We start from the raw sequence: 20978 nt of genomic DNA, 5'->3' as shown, positions 1-20978 counted from the left end.
TGAATTGATTCGCTTTTTAAGATGCAGTTTCAAAATATCTCAAATTCGTATCCAATTCGTTGAATTACTAGTAGCGTAACCAATCTATTAACTTATGAAGGTTATAGAACATTAGGCAACCCAAACTATATATATTTCATACGACACGTAATGAGAGAAACGGGTTGTTTAGTTATTTTTGTTCAACAAAAGAAAATTATTTACTTCATTTTACAAAAATGTTACAATTACGTGGAACCTAATTATGAACCTAATACCTAAGTAACCGCTACTAGAAATCCGTGTACCGCTGTCGCAGACTCTGCCGTTTGGCAACGTGATGCATCTGCAAAACACAAGTATTACAATTACAAACTGGCATTGTAAATGGTCTTAATTAAGATAAGGACTAACCAAACGCTGCTGACGTCGTTCCCGATTCTTTTCGTATGCCTTGAGCAGCGAGGGGCACGTACGCTTGATGAACTCCTCCGATTCCCAGAAAAGCCCGCCTTGGTTTTCGTAGCGCAAAAGGAATTCAACCTGCAAGGATATTTAGGTTAACAATAAGACTAACAATAATTCAGAATGTTTTTAAGAGTTTTCCTACATTTTATACAGTATAGAACGCTGATATTTGATTTATATACTTTGTTAAAGCACTTTACAGACCACTTAAACCCTTGAGGCTAAAATATTAGGCAATGTTTGTATAACAAACCTGCTCTAGCTTAGAATGGCAATGTTATTTAATGGAATTCTAGAAAATATTTGAACCCTGAACCACTCTTGTAGTTTAGTTCTTTCCTATTGCAAAAACCTACCTTTCCCGCCTTGGTCTCCTTGCCCAGAATGCGTTCAATGCCGTTCTCGGGCTTGATGCGTCTGAAGAAGTCCTCGTCGTTGTACTCGGTGACCACCTCCTCGCCGACTTCGTTTAGCATGTCCTCGATGCTGAGCAGCCCATCCTGCACCCGCTCGCCGTTCTGTTCGACGCGTTGCACGAACGTCAACGGGTGCTGCTTGAGGTAATCCTCCGCCTCGGCGATTGTCTTGGCCAGATCGAACTCCTCCTCCGCCTCCTCCTGCTCCACGTCGTCATTCTCCTCGTACTCCTCCTCTGCCTCGCCGTCCAGCTCCATGCCATCACAGTTGGCGCCGCTGGGCGAGGAGGTACGTTTGGTCTGCATGGAGCGTCGCTTTCTCTTCATCCAGTTCCCGCCGTCGTTCTCCTTGACATCCGGATGGAAGCGTACCTTCTTCACGCGGACGGACGACGAGGCGGAGTCTGTTGTTTCGGGGGTGGAATTGTTGGGTATCTGCTGCGACTCCAGCAAGCTGCTGCTGCTGGAGGCGAACGTGGGTGTGGATGTGGATGCTGATACTGAGGCGCCGGTACTCTCGGCCAGCGTGGTTTCCTTGAGGTTCTGTGAGATTAGCTTGACTTTCGTCTCGAAGGCAGTGCATGGGGACGTGGGTGATTTGCTGGCCGGATGTTCTGGTGGGGATTGGCTGCTCGGCGGACGATCGCCCTCGCCCCGCGTCCCCGCCACAGCTTCAGTCTTGTGATCCGCCTGCTTTCCGGCTCCCACCGTCGCACCCGATCCCTTGCCCATCGATTCCGCAGCGGAATCCCTGCTGCAGTTGTCCAGATCTCCGACTGTGGAGTCTCCGTCGCCCGTCGTCGTAGTCTCCACCATCACACACTTGATTTGCATAGATTTGTCCAGCGAGTCACTGCCAGCCGAGTCATCATTGGACTTGGTATCCATGTGGTTGGGTGGCTCCGGCTGATCTGCGTTCTCTCTCGTATTGCGGGGCTGCTACAGTTCAATTTTGGCTAAATGCATCGCAATTCAATTGTAATCTTTCATCAAAACGGCTTTCTCAGTGTTACCGTAACGCCAACTGTGAAAAATACCTTCGCTCGTAGTCAGTCAAATTCACAAAGGTGACTTGGCAACGATTGTGAAACGGTGGAATGTGCAATACGCAGCCATATTTTATAATTTTTTAATATTTTGATAATTTGTAATTTATAATTTTACATTTAGAGCTGTTAGGAATAATATTTTTTGTATGGTGTTCAAATTTATTTTGTACCGTAAGTAATCACCCCACGCAAAGACCTCTGTGTGGGAAATCAGAAATATTATTGCATATCCCAAATATATTAACAGATCTTTTTATTTCTTCAGTTTCCTTTCTTTATTTACGCTTAGGAAAAATAAATTATTATCTGTTCCACATTCCATCGTCCCACGACATTGACAGAGTTGCCGTATGTTGAAAGTCACAGTAAAATCGAAGTACCGTTACCACGGCTGCCTTTGAATTCAAAATCCACCAAACAAAAAATGCTTGAAATTTTATTTGTTTGATTTAGGTCAACTAATGTTAAATAATAAAGATATGGACGAGTTTTCAATTTCATACTGACATGAACTATTTTGCATTTTAATTTCCATTACAGGAGACGTAATTTGGAATATTCAGATTGTTTGAGTTTACAGATGCAGATACAAATACAGATAAGCGGTCAATTGTAAATGCAACTTGTGTTGTTTTTATTTGATTTCTTTATTAACAATTGTTTTTTGTACATTTTCTCTTTTGTAATTCAATGCCGTAAATCTTATTGTGTGTTTGTAGGGTGTATGTGTGTGTGTAAGTGTTTCGTGTCTGTGTGCGCAGTAAACAAAACTAAGTTATTTACACTAACTTTAAGTTTAAATGTAGTTCAATGTTAAGGACTATTTAATATATAATATATTGTGTGTAGAGATATCCGTATCGATATAAGATGTATATATGCATATCAAAGGCGGTTGCAGTTATATCCAAGTAAGATTCTGTATATATGTATATCGCGTTTTTGCGCTATATCTTCTGGTTTTGATTTGCTTTGTTTTAAATGTTTCCTTGCATTAAGTTTAAACTATTTAAATATGGCCCCGCTATTCCACATGTGTTCTTTTTGTTTGCTTACAGTTTAATGATAACATTTTGTTTGTAGTGTTAACGCCTACACTGTGCTACAAAGACGTTGTTTGCTGGAAAACATTCGCATAAATGATGAGAACATAACGATTCCGTAGTAGAAACTAATTACTATCAACTAATTTAAACCGTGTGCTGCACATGTACAAAATAATATTGCAAATATTGCAAAAATTTCCCTATTCTCTGTCGATTTCTGAATTGCATTTTGAATGTGTTTTGTTTTTAGTTTTTATTTTTGCAGCAGCTGTGTGTAAATATATATGTATAGATTTATATAGTATGTATATAGTACCATATTCATTGCATGATATACGCGCTCATTTTCTATTCTTTTTTGTTTTGCATTTACAATTATCAATAATCACAGTTCCCATTCGAAAAATTAAACGAATTATTTGTAGCAAGACATAATTTTGAATTTATCTCTTTTTCTCCTGTACAAAGTTGATTTCCTTGAAACGCTTTTGGATCTTGCTCGGATTGGTTTGGTTTTTTAATTCCATATTAAGCCGATGGTAAATATAGGTTCTATATTAAAATGTTCCTATAGTTATCTCTTTGATAAGTTACAATACGATTAGTTTAAATTACATTTTGCACCGTTCTAGCAAGTAAATACATTAAGAATTCCGGGTTATCCCATTTGCAAAGTATTCGAATTATGGGTTCTCTTTTCCTTTCCTTTTCGTTTATAAATTATGGTTACGTAACACTAACTTAGGTTCTAAAAAAACGTAAAAGTGCAGGAACATGTTCCAACTAGGTGTGTTTAAGTGGGTGTGTGTTAGTGACAATAGAAATCCTAAAACAGGTGCCTAAAACGAATCCCCAACTCCACTAACGCATACCCCAAAAAAAAGGAAAAGCATAAGCAACAACAAAATATTAACAAAACCAAAACTCACTTAAATCGAAATATAAAATAAGCTTAGATGGATAACGTGATTAAATTAAATAAAAGATTCGACCCCTGGATGTGGCCTACTTTCTGGAAATGACTTTGCCCGTCTGGGCATTGACCAGTATCATTTTGTCCGGTGTAGCGGGTCGCTCCTGGCCGGCGGTGGAAGTGGTGTCCTCCGACTGGTTGGCACTTCCGCGGAGGATTCTTCGCCGCAGGCGATCGCTGATGTTCTCGCTCTTCTGGGCCTCCGAATGGGTGCCCTCATCCTGGGAGAGCTTCACACTCAAACCGCCGTCGTTCTTGTACAGAATCAACTTGGTGCTGGGTTTCTTGGACGACGCCTCCTCCATCGTGTCGACAGCTGTCTGTTCATCTGGGTGGCTGCTGCTCGGCTGCTGCTGCTGCTGCTGCACATTGGCGTTCATCACATTGTCCTGGTTGTTGTTGTGCTCGGTCTGCTCCACCTTTGAGCCACCGGCCTCCTCCGGTTCGCGCTCCACGCTGATCTCCAGCTGATCGTAGCAGGTGAAGAACTCCACGGACTTGAGCTTCTCACTGGCATTGAAATGCAGCGCCGTGTGCTCCTCCATTTCCGCCTCCTCACTGGCATTGTAATCACAGTGGGCACATTTGTGGTAGTTGGGAGGCGGCGGATTCACGCAGGCGTGCTTCTGGAGATGCTGCATCAGCTCCTCGTGCTGCTGCGTCTCGAATGGACAGTGGAGGCAGCGTTCCGGTGCCGGAATGGACTGGGGCACGTCCACGGACCCTGCATCACTACTGCCATCTGCCGCCAAGTCACTGGTGGCCACCGAAGCGCTGGTCGACGGCGTGGAGCTGCTACGCCGCTCCTCTTCCTCCTCGGGGGTTTCCGCCTCGTTTTTGGTCACCGACGCTTCCCGAGGAAGTGCGACCATCTGGCCGCCACCCGATTCCAGCTGCTTCTTGAGCAGAGAGTTCTGGTTGTCAAATCCGCCGGTGGAAGTACTAACTCCACCTCCGATAGCCTGCTGCAGCAGCTGCAAGCTCAGCTCGTTGTCCACCACCCAAATGGTTTCGGGACCAGTCAGCTGCAGCAACTTGGGTGCCGGATACTCGACGTCCTCCTTGCAGTTGCGGTACAGCTGCTGGCACTTCTCCTGGTAGTGGGACATGTGCACGGCCCGGTGCAGCTGGAGCATGGTCTCCTCCGACGTACGATACTCACAGTAGGCGCAGACATAGCTCTGCTCCTGATCCTCCGGCTCCTGATCGCTGTGGGCCAGCAAATGCTGCTCCAGCTCTTGCTTGGCATTGCGCTCGTCATTGTGCTTCTGGGCAAAGCGAGCCGGACACCTGGGACAGTAGCTGATCAGCTTGTACTGGTACTCCGGCGGCAGCTGCTGTGGATTAAGCTCCGCATCCGAGGCAGCATCCATCTGGATCTGCGACAAATCTATGGAGAGCGGTGTGGAGGCGGGCAGTTGTTGCACCTGCTTGGCGGCGGCGGCCAACTGGAGGGCCACACTGAAGTCTAGACCCAGTGAGGCAGCGCCTCCACCTAATCCCCCGGCTGCTCCTCCGGCTGCAGCTGCTCCCGATGCAACCATCTGCTGCTGGTGTACCGTCCTCATGTGGCTGCTCAGATGCTGCTTCTTGGCGCACACAAATGTGCACAGCCGGCACTCGTACTGTGTGGGCTTGTGCAGGGAGACGTGGTAGTTCATCTGGGACTTGCTCTCCGAGATGTAGGGACACACGGGGCACTTCTGCTGCTTGCTCTTGGTATTGTTGCCGCCGCCGCTGGATCCGATGGAGTGCTCCGCCGCCGTTGGCAGGCGGGTGATCTCGATCTGGTCATTCTGCTGCAACTGCAGCAGCTCCTCGGCGCTGCTGCTGGCCACCACTGCTTTGCAGGCTGCTGCCCAATAGGCCGCCGCCGCCTGGATATCCTGCTGGGTATTGGCCGCGTTCACCACCGCTGCGGCGTTGGCGGAGAGCGGTGTGTGGAAGATCTGCTCCAGCTGCTTGGTGGTCAGCAGCAGGGGCTGGCCACCATTGCTGCTGTTGCTGTTGATGTGGCTGTTGCTGTTGGCATTTGCGTTGCTGCCGGGCTTCATGTTGCTGGTGATGGGGTTCGACGGGTTGTGGATGTGGGACTGGGATTCGTTGCTAGCACCTGCTCCCAAGGGTCGGTAGATGGGTGCTGCGTTCGCCGAGACACTGGCTCCTCGCTCAAGGGTCTCGATCCGAATATCCCCGGAATGCTTTAAGCGACAGTGCCGCTGTTTGGATGGAACAAGGGAAATAAGTCCACAATTAGTACAACTTCGCATGGGTAAATGGCATTCATCGGGTGTCCTTCTGTTTTCATGTATGTGTATGGGTGTGTGTGTTTGTGCGCGCGTGTGTGTGGGTGTGTATGTACGTGTGTGTGTGCCCTTATTCAGGGATAATAAACCATGAGTTTAGCCCAATCGAAAACCCTCGCACCGTAATGGGAATCCCTTAAAGGTTAGCTTAATATTTTTATGGTGTCATGGGTTTGTTTTTTTGTTTGTTTATGATTTTGGATTTATGGATTACATTTAGTTCGAGAGGTAAATAGAGGCAAGCAAGACTTTCACCAATGATTTTCTTATAGTTAATTATCGTTTATCATATAGACGTACAGCAAAAGCAAGACCAGACACCACACATTTAAACAATCAAAATCGGGATATAAAGGGGGGCTTACAAAATAGACTTTGCATATTTACCAGCGCGGCGCAGGGACTACGGACACAGATGGATTGGTGAGATGGGTGGCAGAAGGTGTCGGATCGGGACTGCAAACTGTCTAAATTGAGTGCTCAGCTGGTATGGGACTATTTCGGTTTTCCTAAGAATCTCAAACTTTATTCCGGATTCTCCAAACAGTTTATGTACTGTGCTGATTTACACTATATTTATTTCTTTCCTAAAAATCTTACGCAAGTTCTTCAAGTAGATAAATACTTGGAAAATCACCCACAATTTAGAAGCACAAAAATATTACAAAAGATATTACCTAAAGATATTACTATAAAATATATTACTAAACAAGAACTTTATATTTTTACTTTGGAATGCTTCTGAAAAATGTTTAAAATATCGCCCACTAAAGCTTTCCGACAGAAATCCGTGGATACCTCCATTTCTAAAGACTACTTCGAAGACCTAGTAGTTCAGTGTTCTTGGCAAAGTTCGGGTGAAAACGAAACTTTAGGGGATTGGCGGCTCGTTTCGGTTTTTCAATGGGACAAAACACAAATCCATTAAAGTGCACTGGGCCATACCTGGATGACATGCTTCCAATTCGAGACCTGGTGGCAGTGGCCGCAGCGATACGGCGAGGGGTCCCGTCGATCGCCATCGGCCATGGTCAGGAGGCTGGGACTACCTGGACTATGGCTATGGAATCTCGTCTGCGGATGCGACATCTGCGCAGCGGTTGGCGCCTGTTTCTGCGGCGCCATGGCAGCCAGGTAGGCGGAGGATGACGCTGCCGTCGGCGGTGGCGACGATGTGGAGGAGGACGCCGAGGCGGACGCGGAGCCGGCGGCCGATGAAGTGGAGGCCACTGAAGACGATGATGACGACGACGACGACGAAGATGACGAGGGAAAGGAATTGGAGCTGGGATTGGCTTTCGTGTTAGTGTTTATGGTGTGGGCATGGGTTAGACCCGACGCCAGGTGGCAACCATCACCGGCGATGTGTGAAGGTGGAGGATGATTTTGGTCATTGTGGTGGGATGAGGATGAACTGTGGTTACCCGCACCCAGTTGATGAGCCAGCGGTGTGGCAGTAGAAATAGGAGTAGGAGTGGTAGTTACTGGCAAAGGCGATGCATTGGGCTTGCTGACTGAGTTGGTGGGAGGTGGTGGTGGTGGTGGTGTTGTGGTATTGTTGGTGGATGAGGCGACGTAGACGGCATCCAGCCGGAGTCCATTTCCCACAACCGAGTTACTGTTAGCGTTAGAAGGATGATTTCCATTTCTGGCACTGCGCGGTGAGGTGAGCAGATCCTGCAGCGATCTGGCGGTGGTGTCTTTGGTGGTTCTACTAGTGGTTGAGTTGGTGGTGGTGGTGGTGGTGTTCGGCGACGTCAGACTGTCGGCACTTGCCTCGTTTTGACTCGCTTTCTGCTCACCGTGCTCTAAAATGGAGGCGGCACTGGCTTTCGTCGTATTGGCTTGTGGCTTCCCGCCCGCCAACGCCAAAGCAAGTCCGCTCAGAGCGCTGGCGTTCGGAGTGGGCGAGTGCTGGGCCTCCTGGATGGCCCGCTGCAGCAGTCCGGCCGAGATGGCCGGGCTCGTTCCGGCGGAGCCGGAGTTGGGCGACGACTGTGACTGGCTCTGCGACAGGCACATGGCGGCGAACACCTTGTTCATGTAGAATTGTGGACTGCCGCCCACGGATACCTGCAGGGGCGAGGTGCTGGAGTTCCCGGAGTTGGACTTGGGATAGCTGGCGTCCTGGTAGTGAATCTTCACGTGCGCCAGCACAGCATCGCGATTCTGGTGCCTATTGTTGGGAGCAAAACATCAGTACATTAAATTAGTGCTGTTCCCCTCGCCGGAACTCACCCGAAGTTGCACTTGCGGCACCGATACACGGTCCTCTTCTCATTGCCCTCTTGGTGCACCTCAGTGATTAGGTCGTCGCTGGGCTTGCCCTGCATTGCGGTTGCCTGATTGGATCGCTTTACCGGGGAAATAGTCACCGAGGGCGTGATCATCGTGGACTGGTGCTCCTTCTGCTGCTGCTGCTGGTGCTGCTGTTGCGCCATGGCGGCGTTCATCATAGTGGCCAGCAAGGGAATCCGTATGAGGTTGTCCGCCAAGTGGGCGTCGTCCAGTACGTTCGGCTTGTTGGGCAGCACCGGTTCCAATGTGATATCCTGGCCGGAAACCGAGCCCACCTTGGCATAGTCCTTGAGGAATGCCAACGAGGCCACCTGGTTCGGGGTCATCTCGCCGGACTTCATCAGCTTGGGATCACCATCCTCCTCGGTCACCTTCATCAGGGTGATGTACTTGTTGTACTTGGTGTAGTTCCGGCGGCCCGTCTCGTCGTTCATCAGGACCTTGGCCGTCTTGTGCGAGGGATCGCGGATTGTCTTCAATCGGATGTGCTTGGTGATGTCCCAGCGCCAGTTGGAGCGGTACGAGCAGAGGGAGCACTCAAAGGGCTTCTTGTTCAGATGGCCCACGATGTGCACGTGGAAGCGCGACGCCGTGGAGGCCCAGAAGCTGCAGTGCGGACACTTGTACACCTTCTTCAGCGAGGAGTTGGCTGCCTCTTCCTCCGGCGTCATCTTTTTGGTTACCTGCAGTGCGTGAAAGAGTCAAATTTCATTTTGACGTGGCATATGCTCGTGCTGGGTCAGGAGATGCAACTAAATGATACCCTAGCAAACCAAAACTATTGAGCTTATAATCATTAATTTTATGCTTCTTTAAAGTAGTCATGTTTTAGAATAACTATCCCAAGGAGAAAAAACTTTCCTTTTAAACAATTAAGTGAAACTATAAATTTTAAGCATTTTTTTATTGTCCAATAAATACACATGGAAACTTAACGGGGGACTGTGGGATCTGTGCTAAGTGAACTCCGGACTTACCTCGCCGTATCCGGGTGCAGTTTCTACGCCATAGTAGCTGTTCTCCTCGTTGCTGGCCACCTGGCTTCCGGTGGGCGACTTGACCAGGCCGTGGTTGTTCTTCTCCTGCTGCAGGGATGCGGCGGCTGCCGCGACGATCTCCTTGGTGGCCTTGTTCCAGATGCACACCCGCTGCTGCTGGACGGCCGCCTGCTGCTGGAGGCTCTGCGAGTCCGGGCGCCGATCGCCACTCTCGCCGGAATTCGAGTCGTACATCTCGTTGGCGCAACGGATCGCCTCGACGCACTGCTTCAGATGGTGCATCAGATCCGTGGAGGACTTGCAGCGGTGGCGGCAGTGCTGGCAACGCGTCGATCCCGTCACACTGAGATTCAGGGCCGAATGCGAGTGGTGATCCTCGTCGTCCTCATCGATTTCCAGCCGATCATCGGCATCGTCCTCGTGCAGCCCTGCATCATCCTCGTCGATAATCACCGCTGAGGCGTGACAGCTCTTGCCGTGGATGATCGACTCCGACAGGCACTTGGCCACGTGACCGCACTGGCACACCAGATTCTCGTGCTGCGCGCCCGTTTTCAGTTTGTCCATGAAGCTGGACTTCTTGGTCAAGTGGCTGCGCGTCGAGTTCTGGGAGGCCACCGTCGTTGCCGGCGACAATTGTGGCACATCCGACTTGTCAAGCATCTCCGAGATCTGTTTCTCATTGAAGAACATGGAGGCGATCTCCGTCAGGGAACTGCGCGAGGCATTCGTCTCCTTTGAAAGGTTTAATACGCTGTGGAGGATGGGGAAGAAAATGTAATTGGTACTTGCTCTGAAATGTGAAATATTGATTGGCGGTCTGAAGATACTTACTCTTTGGCCCCCTTGCTGATCGGGATCAGATTGGGCATGGTTCGCTGTGCCCTCGGTGTGGGCGTGCCCACACTGGAGGTGTCCGAGGAGCATCCGCCCTTCTGCGAGAGATCTGTGGGCTCCTCCTCTTCGTCGTACTTGCTCCGCTTGCCGTAGTGATGGAGGTGCATCGGTGGCTCCTCCCCGCCGCTCATTGCCTCGTCGGCATCCTCGACGCCGTCCAGTTCGTCGTCGACATTGTTGTTGTTATATTGATCCTCCAGCTCGGCCGAATCGCTGAGGAAGTCCTCGCACATCTCGCTCGCTCCGACTTTGTTCTGGCGTCTTGGCCAAATGGAGCCGGCATTGCCAACCGGCGGCACATGGTGGTTCATCTCGTGGACCGTCAGCGATTGCTTGATGTCGGCGGTAAAGTCGCAGGCGGCGCATTTGAAGGCTCCGGCGCCGCCGTGATTCTTCATGTGCCTGTCCAGATTCCATTTGTAGGGCGTGCGGAAGTCGCAGGTGACGCACTTGATCATCGGCATGGAGTGGTACTTGACGTGCTTGCTGAAGCGCGCCTTGATGTGGGTCACATAGCTGCACTTGTCGCAGCGGAAGAACTTGGTCTTGCCGTGCTCGGCCAGCTCGTGGGCTCGCAGTTGGGTTCGATAGAGGGTGGTGAACTCGCAGGCGCTGCACTTGAGCAGCCGGTTCTGGGGCTCCTCCCCGTTGGAGGGTGGCGTTGCGGAGCCACTGGTGGGCGAGGGAGTGGGTGGTTCTGCCGGCGACTGGCGCTCGTAGTCGCGAAGGACCTGCATTTGTCGCTCATACGCACTGGTGGCCACCAGCTCCAGTTCCCGCTGCTGTTCGCGCTGCTGCTCCTCGCGCTGTCGCTGGTTAAAGGCCTGAATGTCCCGCTGCAGCTTCTCCTCCTGCAGGAGCAGCTCCCGCTTCACTTGCTCCAGCGTGGGCACATCCGGCACGGTGACTGTCAGGGATTGGCCACCCATCACACCCACACTCTCCTCCAGCCGCCGCTTGCGTGCCTCCCTGCTCATGCCTCTCTTGCCCCTGGCCTGACCATGACCACTGGGAATGCCGTCCGTGCAGCCGTGCACCATCTTCATGTGCCGCACCAGCTTCTGGAAATGTCGCGAGGCGTACAGGCACAGCTTGCACTTGTTGATCACTATCTTCTCGCCGTGCACATCGCGCAGGTGGGTCAGGTGGTAGCGCGGATTCTGTGTGAAGTACGCACAGTGGTTGCAGCTGTAGTTCCGCTTGATCTTGCACTGCGGCAGGCCCTCTTCCTTGGCGTCCATGCCGATGGCGACCTGCTGTGGCTGCTGTTGCTGCTGCTGCTGCACGCTGTTCACGACGGCAACTGCAGCTGCCGCTTGTCGCTGCTGTTGCAGCAACTGCTGCAGGCGGAAGCGCTCCACATGTCGCTCCAGAAGGGATGAGCCCGCCTGTGCGGCTGGCGTATTGCCGCTCGAGTTGCTCGTGATGAGGCCCGTGTTCCCGCTGGTGGGCTGGTGGCCACCCTGCTCCGTGTACAGCTGATTGCCGCTGACCACGCTGCGTACGATGAGCGTGTCTCCTGAACGCTGCACCATTGAAGGCAGGTCCATGTTGATCCCGGTCTGATGGTCTTCTGTCCTGGCAACTCCCTCAAGACTGGCTAGTGGTTAGCTGCAGGAGGAGGAAATGTAATCCAGTTAGATGTGCTTGGAAATAATCGCATTTAATCTTATCTCATGGCAGCTGCACCATGATGAAACGTTTCCCTACACTCAATATGGTGAAACAGTACTTCATAGTGATTTTTTAGATGAGCTGATCCAGCTTAAATATCGATTAAATTAATAAATATCATTCTAGCTTTATTTAAAGCCAAATTATAAGAAATATTTTTAAATATTGTGCCTGTACTGTATACTACTACTTGGATATCAAATCGGGGAAAGGACAGAGGAAATGAAATCCCATATGCGAAAGGATGTCTTAAATGCAGATTTCAACACTTGCCCAACTCATTACACATACATTAACAGAAGCACACATGAGTCGTCTGTTTCTGTGTGTGTCAGTCTCATAAATATTTCAGCATTTTCCCTCGAAACGCCGACATCCCCGTTTCCAGCCAACCTTTATCAGCGAAAGTTGGTTCGCTTTTCCAACTTGCTTGGCAGGATATTAAAATGAAATGTTTTCTGTCCGCCGAAAATGCGACAAAGTAGCGTAAAATCAACAGAAAGTCTGGGGAAATTGGGCAACGGAAAATGGAAAATCATTCGAGAGTTTTGACAGGGAAAACGAACCCAAAGAGCCGCCTCAAATCTCGGAGGTAAACGTATTGTAGTTTGTGCGTAGCACAAATCCATTTTGGGGCTAATTGGAGTTGGCCAAGTTGAAAAAGGGAAACGGAGGATGAGTTCGAGTAAGAGAGCTGGAAAATTTCAATGCTCCCACACAAACACACACACACATACTCATAAAGGGTCGGCATCCAGTGAAGGTCAACCTTTTTTTTTTCTAGTGGAGCCACCGTTTGCATGAGTGCACAGGAAGGGCGGAAATTCGTGGGCGCTTTCCCCACTTGCGGCTAATCCTTGGGGTGTCGTTTTTATCAAATGCAGTAATTTTGCTTTTTAAGCGTTTTTTATTGCCCACCCGCAACACACATGGGTGTGTGTGCGAAAGTCCTTTCCGCACAGTAACCGCAATTGTGTTTTGGCTTAGAGGAGGACCATCGAAAAAAGACGAAACAATTTGATGGAGCATCTCTCTGGTGCCGTCGTTTAAGTAACGTATTTAATTATAAAAAGAGATGGCGCGAAAAACACATTAAGATAAACATATATATCCTCCACGCACACACTCGTGTAGGCTGTGTACTCTTGACATTCAACACGTTTATTGTCGCAGAGCAACAAGCTCATCATCCTCCCAGCATCCTTCATCCTTCTTCCTACATCCTCATCAGCGTCAAGGCGGAACTCATTAACAACACGGGAGAGCGAGTGAGAGAGTGGGTGTGTGTGTGTGTAAGTGCGTTCGTGTGGGTGGTTGGGTGGTTGGATGGCTGCAGGGCTGGCAGGACAACATGCACAGCAGTCACTGCTGGCGATCACTGGACGGAAGGACACACTCCATATTAATTTAACCTGGGGTCGGTCAGGCGAGCTGTAATTGCTGCTCTTGGACTTCGGAATATATGCATTTGCACTTCACAATTCAGTGTAGATTACATGCCACGGCAAAAAGGATTAATTTCAAAATGTTGTATTTTAAATACATATTCCGTATGTGCTGAATGCATTTTTGGGCTTATTAACCACAAGTGAGCATTATTCAAAATCTAATCCCACTTTAAAGCGCTAAAGTGTATAAGTTTTAAAACTTAGTTAGCTAAACCCAGTCACGGTTTCTGGTAGCCCTCGTTCTGGACAGGATCGCCCCGTCCTTATGCGTTGTTGACACCGCGCTTATTACGGAAGGCACTGGAGAAAATACGTCGACGAGCTGCTTCCTGCTTATTTGCCTTTGTTTACGGTTTGTTTTTCTTATTTTTGATGTTTTCTTTTTTCTGCTCAGTTTTCAGTTGTTGGCCTATTGTTATTGTTGTTCTTGGCTGTGTAAATACGCTTATACACACACACACGCACAGGCACAGGCACAGACACAGACACACAACCTGCTTATGCGGCAACACGTTTTGCTTTGAAATTTTAATTTCTCACGCGACGCCAAAAAGTATGCTACAAAGGATGAGGCAAGGATGTGCTGGGTGAAAGGGGCTGGCGTACGCACTTGGTGGGCCCAAGCTGTTGCCATTGTTTGCTCTTCCTGTTGTTGTTTTCCTTGCTGCTGCTGCTGCTGCAGCCTACGCGGACTTAATTAATCTTGCTGTGGGCTTAGCCCGTTGTCCTGGCAGTGCTCGGTTATCCCGGTTATCCTCTGCCCCTTCCCGCAACCGGATCCCCCCTCACCAAGCGATTTGACTCTGTAAGACTTCTTTTCTGCCGTTTCGGTCTGTTTCTGTACTGTTTTTGGTGATAATGAGGCGACAGTGCTACGCCTTTTTTTCCTCGGCTGCATTAAACACTGTTGAGCGTTGGCGGTTTGATTGATGCTTCGCAGAGTCCCAAACGTTTCAGCTTTTCAGCTTTTCGGCTTTTTGTCACTTTAATTAACAACCGCGCAGACATAGCGCTTTTGTTACATTTTAAAATCTAAAATAACGTAAAATGCTCAAAAAAGGGAAGCCTAGATAAAAACCTTAATAAACCCATCTTAAATGAAATTCTTACTTTAAACGAGTTCCATTTCCCTAATTACTGCATTCGTCAGCCTTGTAAAATGTAAAAGCTGCATAATTTGTGCATTACAGCGACTAAAATGTCCTGAATGTTCGGTTCGAATTTTCGCAGCTTAATTGGCACTGCAATCGTTAAGTTTCTGTGGACCAAGTGGCGTTCGGGTAGCCAATTTCCTTGTTTGGTCATTTGCTTGCGGAGCAGCAGGAGGACGGGGAGGGGGCGGGGAGCCGGAAAGGGAAGTGGAGCGACTGGAAATGGGAGAACGGAAGCTGTGTTGTTGCTACAAATTAACAGCAAACTGCAGTGAAGTAAATAAGAAATGTGCCAGAGGGAAAAGGTCTCCACGAACGCTCGACAAAATGTTTATTCATCATCAATTTGTTTATTCGATGGCAACTAACGCTTTCGATGCTCTTCATGCTGGTCATTTCGTTTTAATTTCATGATCCTTTCGAGAGGAAGTTATCGCCATGTTTACTGCTGTGCGAATTGCCTTTGAAAACGTTATAACAGCCATCGTAAAAGTGCGATGTAGCTGAGTGTAATAGCAAAGTTTATAATTAAGAGCGTTTGGAAAATGGAAAATCGCTTTCTTAAACACAATTTGCTGCTTTAAAACTGGTATTCAAATTGCCTATGTTTATGTTTGAAAACAAGTTATCCAGATTTTTGCCACTTTTCCTTCGCGCTAAATAAAGTTGATGAGGGGCGGAAAAGTTTTTGCCATTCTTGGTCGGGGTGTTCGGGGTGTTATTACTTAAAGATTCTGTTGCTAAAACTAAATCGTCGAGGCAGTCAAAACTTTTACAAAACAGTCGGCCAATCCACTTCCTTGGCATCCTTAAGTACCAACGGGGCCAACGCATTTATATTGCCTTCACATAAATCTCAACAGACGTCAAAGTTTATTTCGCATTTTTGAAATTAAATAAAGATTTGTCACGTAGAAATCCATTTGCTGAAAGTCACCCACACATATTGAGTTGTCCCTAGCACACACACACACACACGGATGATGAGACGGCAAAAAGTAAAACTGTATTTCCGTATTTTCTGCTCTCTTTTTCTTATTCTCCTAGACAAATACCAAGGTCGAAACCTTGCCTTTTAAGATATTCGAGAACTTTGGCATTTTCATTTTTTGTCGCGAAAAAAAAGTTGACCGGAAGTGGCCAGACTTCCCACTTCCGTTTTAGATTAAAGTAGAGTGGCTGGAATGTGCCGTGAAATCGAAATTAAGTATTTATCAAAGTGCTACAAAAAGTCCGAATTTTTCATTGGCTTTTTCGCTCATTTGGGATTTACTAGGGGCGTTGATACGAGCATATGTTGGCATATGTTGACAGTCACCTGCTGTGCCCTCTGGCTACGAATGTGTGAATATATTTCCGTGGGCGCCCGATTTGATGAGACCCACCCACAAGTCGCCCTGTCCCTTCATACATAAACATGACGCGAAGTAGTCAGTTTCACCTCTTGACACTCATACGCCATGTTGTCCATTCGCAACTCATACTTTTTTCCAGCTTTATAGGCTCCTCCCACAACTATGAAATATTTGGGGGGAAATGTAGAGGCCGAAATCAAAATAAAAACAAACATATGCTTCGAGAGCTTCAGTTTGTAATATTAAATGGGGAAAAAACAGCCTAGGAAGCGCTTATAAAAAGGGGCGAGTAGCAAAAACCACAATGTTGGTAAAAATGTGAGAGATATCTATGAAACCGCGCACATGCAAATTAATAGGCAGCACAAAAATGGCAGGACAACGTTGCTAATGCGCCCCGTTTGCATTGTCTGCTCGCACACAGCTACACACACACATACACACTTACTTGGTTCGCCTGTCGTCGGACTTAACAGAAAGATTTTCCTTTTTTAACAAAACAGTAACAACTTCTCTTTTTAGCGCTCTTTTCTTTCTCTCTCACTCTCTCTCTCTTTGCCAATGTCTTTTTCGCGATTATTTCGCAGCCGTCACACGACGAGTCGGTCTAGCGGTCCAACAACAACTGAAGAAGTGACCGCCGTGGTTGGACTTTCACAGCGAAAATCCTGTGAAAAGGATGTCGCTGTTGGTGCTGCTTCAACTGCGGATGCTGCTGGTAAGTTGGCCTCTCTTGTTCTGCAGATGCAAGACTGTTAAAGGTTGCCATACAGTTGGCCTTAAGAGAATCGGAATGCGAAGGAGAGTGTTCTGTTCTCTCTTTACAAATGTAAGGCAACAGAAAACATTGCAGGATGTTAAGCAGAGTCTGTTAGCTAAACAAAATATTTTGGCATTTAGCAGGATTGCGGCTAAAATTCTGCAAGATATTTTCCTTAGTGCCATTCAATTTATTTTAGTTGAATGAAGAGATAAAAGAAAATGAAAATAATAATTATCAAGTTTGATAACATTATTACCTAAATTTCTTTTCTATGCCTAAACACCTTAGTGTATCCATAACTTATTTAACTGATCATCAGTTCCGCCATCAAAGCCAATCAGTGTAAACCACAAAACCTGTTAAAAAGGCAAGACAGCATCTCCATTTACACCAGTTTAATTTGTGGCAATCCCAATGACATTTTACCGCACTTAATTTGTTAACCAGGCAGAAGAACGAGATCCACTTGAAAAGAAAAGCCGGCGGACAAAAAGGAAAGCCATCGGGGGAAAATAATGTGGAAATCAAGCGCACTTCAGCCGGGCGGCAACTGTCGAGAGGCTAAGCCGAAACCGTAAAATGAGACGAGCTGCGATGCGGGTTTCATTTCAGCTTGGGTTCGGTTTTTTGGGACGGCTTCGTTTTGGTCCTTGGGCTGAGGGCTATGCCACTGTTCCGTGTCCTTTTTCAAGGCAATCAACACAAATGCTACTTAAAAATTTATTTGTGACACGCACGAGACGCAGACACAAAGGGTGCGGGTGATGGGCGGAAAGAGAATCCAACTGAAGGCGTTGCAAAGTACAAACACTTAACACGCACACTGTGGCAGCCAGACACACACACACAGTCACACGCACCCGCAGATACACACACACACAGACGCATGAGGCGCCGACAAAAAAGGACAATCAACATTTTAACACTTTTAAGGCAAAAGGATACAACATGGAGCAGGGGTGCTCCAGCTGAGAAATGTGTTGCGGTCATGCATTTTTATTCGCCCTGCACTGCAAAATATTAGCGATTAGAAGAAGGGCTTTGGGTGCTAACTATTAAAATCCACATTGTTTTTAGGTCTACAACATACAAATTGGGGAAAAAAACGTTCGCTTCGTAGCAAAGTCTTTTGCCATATCTAAAATGTGTACTATTTTTTCATGTGCACACAGAAAAGGGAAGGAGAGGTCAGAGCAACGGTTAGAAGGACATGCAAGCCCGGAAGGACAGGAAGCATCCATGGTCAGCATCAGACACGGACACTTGACATTTAAGCCTGCCATTGAGACGGGTCCTGTATGGTTTTCCTAACCATTCTGCACTCACCATAGGCCTGTGATAAATGTGGGACATTTTTGTGCCTTCAGTTAATTCCTCAGATTTTTACTGCATTTATGAGCAGGACATGCTGAACGAGCTCACGTTTTGACGGCAAATATTGACCAGAAGGGAGAAGTGGTTAAACTGCAGTTCGTACTGACGCAAATCTTTTAAGCAACTCCTCTGTAAACTTTTCTAATCAAACACTCGGCCACGGAAGCGTTGAAGAGTGTTTTCCGGATATGTGGGAGGATGGGTGTGTTTAAGTCCGTGTCTAGCCGAAAACTCGACTTGTTTGTTTGCCTGTTGCCCCGATGGAGCTGCACTTGTATCCTGCAGCTCGGCTCTTCTCCAGCAGCTAAATGAAGCAGCTCAATTTCGCCCACAGAGTGAAGAGAAAGTTCCTCGAGTGCAGCATGTGGAGCTCGAAGTTTTTCCATCTGCAATCCTATGGGTACACAGAGACCTCCATCCATGGCGATGTGGTTGCAAAAAGTGTTGCTTGGTCAGTGAATGAGGCAATGTGGGCGAGGGATTCTGCCAAGGAGGTGTAATGAAGCCGCACAAATGCACACAACATTGTTCAGGGCTTTTTTGCAGTAATCAAAAAGAGGAAAAATGGAAAGTAATTTGTTGCAGCTTGTTTGCTTGACCCCAGACTGACATGGGAAAATTAAAGTCGCATTGTGGAAAAGTTTGGTAATTCCGAATGGTTAGAATTTTCCATAAGTACCGAGTTAAATTTATTTATAATGCTCTATTATAAAAGAGATCAACGAATCTTTATATAGTTATTCATATGTCTCTTTGGTTATTTGAAGAAAAACGATATGAATGTCTTTTATCATAACTCAAAACTGGCAAAATTCTTAGGGCATAACCAAAAGGAAGGGCTGAAATGAAATATCAGTCACAAACAAAGAAAATGGTGAGCAAATAAATTCCTTATGTTAAGGCCATATCATCACCATAAATAAGTCAATAGCATGTTCATTCGCATGTGCTACAAATCTCTGCTGCCTGTTGACAAAAATTGAATTGGTAATATTTCATTTATATTTCATTGCCTATTTTTTAGGGATTTAAATTTGCTATTGCCAAGCTGCAGGCAACTTCATGGCTTCACACGCAAATTCGATTGGTTCTCAGAGTAAAAGCCGCATACACGTGTATTTTATTTTCCTACTTTTTTCTGAGGTATGTGTGGCAAGGAGGCAGGATGCACACGCTCGCCTCAAAGTTGCTGCAAGTTGCAGTCAAAGCCGCAGCCGCAACCAAGAGCAGTACTTCATCAAACGAGCAACTTGCCGCAAGGTAACACACCCAGTTCCACACACTCAAAACAGTTGGAGGAAAAACAATATATTCAGAACATAAACATGCACTGCATTTAAGGAATATGCTGTTATTAATATTTTAGACCTTTGCAGACTTTAAGCGCTCTAAAAATTCGAACATCGTGTATTTACCATAACTGCCATCTTAAGTGCTATAACCTTGCCCGCTGCTGTGCGTGTACATATACCATGATATACCATGTAGTTAAGAACTCTTTGCTTTTGCGGCAGCCAGAAACTGGGAGCTCGCCACTTGTAGACACGTGCACAGTTATAAAAGCATATAAAATTTCCTATTTAACTTCCGGCATGTTTCAGCACACATACAAAAGCGTGCCCACACTGCAATGGGGATATATAAAGTCGGGTCTGACATGGTAAGTCTAAAGAAAACATATCCGTGACAAAGTAAACCACCTGCAGGTGCAACCAACAATAATAATACTTTTAGTAGTTGATTTTTTTTTCCTTTACTTTCCACTTTTTCTGCCATGGTTTTGCTACGGATTTTTCCTTTTTCGCAGTTTTCCCGCACAGACTTGCAACTGAGTTTTGGCTTTGACAAGATGGCAGAGGCACTAAGCGAACGACAAGAAATTGAATTCGGCTGCAGGTGGCAGGTAACACCTTTTCCCCATCCACTTCCTTTTCCGCCCAGCTCTGCAGGATGTGTGACAGGCTTTTGAGTCGAGTTTTTGCGGCACCTTGACAGCCGCAGGATTTAGCGGTCCCCAGTCGGGCCTTTAATATTTAATAAGCTGACTTCGGTCTAGGCAAGTTCAGAGCAGAGCTAAGCCAAAATACCCCATTGGCTCAGAAGAGGAGAAAAAAACCGAAAGGCAGCAGCAAAAGCCGTCTTCAATTATGCAAAAGAGGCGTGGCGTAAAGGCAAGTTGGCCCAGACGGTGACATGGCCAATGAATTGGGGGAAAAACAAGACCAAGGCCGGATGAAAATTATGCAGTGGGGTGGCAGATGGCAAACGGTTTTATACTGTGGCAAAAAGTAGCATGCAAGTCGGTGGTCTGATTACTTACTATAATCCAAGGTACGAAAATTTAAGTCAGTATTAAATGAAGTTCTATACACTCGAACTTTTCCATTTTTCTTCTTTCGAAATGTTGACATGACAGCACTTCTAGCCGACTTTAATCATCAAAACAGTGCCGTCTTGCTATTTAGCACATCACCCCTAATTATTCACTTCGTCACATATTATCACGTAATGCCTGCCAAGTTTCCATGTTTGTTGGCCGGCTGAGTTCATGGCGGCGCATATTTTAGCACACACGACTCGCCTTCAAGGACTCGATTTTTGGGTTCTATATTGCGTTCCATCTTGGTCTTTTGGTTTCTGCTCTTTAGTATTTTGGCCTTTTGTCTGCGATTTTGTTAGGCACGTCCGCTGCTGTCGCCCACGGTTCATATGCACGTTTTTGCTGTTCTTGGGCGGCCAAGTTTATTGTTTGTTGTCGGCACATTAATCATAATTTAACGATT

General features: G+C 47.1%; 2 protein-coding genes across 6 annotated transcripts in view; both read right to left on the bottom strand.

Annotated features, from left to right (window-relative positions):
- Positions 1-170: 170 nt before the first annotated feature.
- Positions 171-1912, bottom strand: LOC6543342. The gene is made up of 3 exons (XM_001969654.3): positions 804-1912; positions 394-522; positions 171-325 (listed from the first exon to the last, which is right to left on the bottom strand). The coding sequence occupies exons 1-3, from the start codon at positions 1749-1751 to the stop codon at positions 272-274; spliced, it is 1131 nt and encodes a 376-aa protein (XP_001969690.1). The 5' UTR covers positions 1752-1912; the 3' UTR covers positions 171-271.
- Positions 1913-2518: 606 nt separating this feature from the next.
- LOC6541141 (protein hunchback) overlaps positions 2519-20978 on the bottom strand; it is a 37959-nt gene continuing 19499 nt past the window's right edge. Inside the window, exons 3-7 of one of the 5 annotated variants that reach the window (XM_015158950.2) lie at positions 10368-12041; positions 9513-10287; positions 8476-9206; positions 7183-8413; positions 2519-6150 (exon numbers count right to left, since the gene is read on the bottom strand). In XM_015158950.2, the coding sequence (XP_015014436.1) occupies positions 3964-6150; positions 7183-8413; positions 8476-9206; positions 9513-10287; positions 10368-11980 (6537 nt within the window). In that variant the 5' untranslated portion in view covers positions 11981-12041 and the 3' untranslated portion in view covers positions 2519-3963. Of the gene's footprint in view, positions 6151-7182; positions 8414-8475; positions 9219-9512; positions 10288-10367; positions 12042-20978 lie in introns of those variants that run through there. The other 4 variants (XM_001969653.3, XM_026978241.1, XM_015158949.2 and 1 more) reach the window with 4 other exon arrangements.

Source organism: Drosophila erecta, unplaced genomic scaffold (assembly GCF_003286155.1).
Source record: "Drosophila erecta strain 14021-0224.00,06,07 unplaced genomic scaffold, DereRS2 tig00000055-arrow-pilon, whole genome shotgun sequence".
Taxonomy (NCBI): Eukaryota; Metazoa; Arthropoda; class Insecta; order Diptera; family Drosophilidae; genus Drosophila; species Drosophila erecta.
This window is presented reverse-complemented; position numbering and strand designations above follow the sequence as displayed.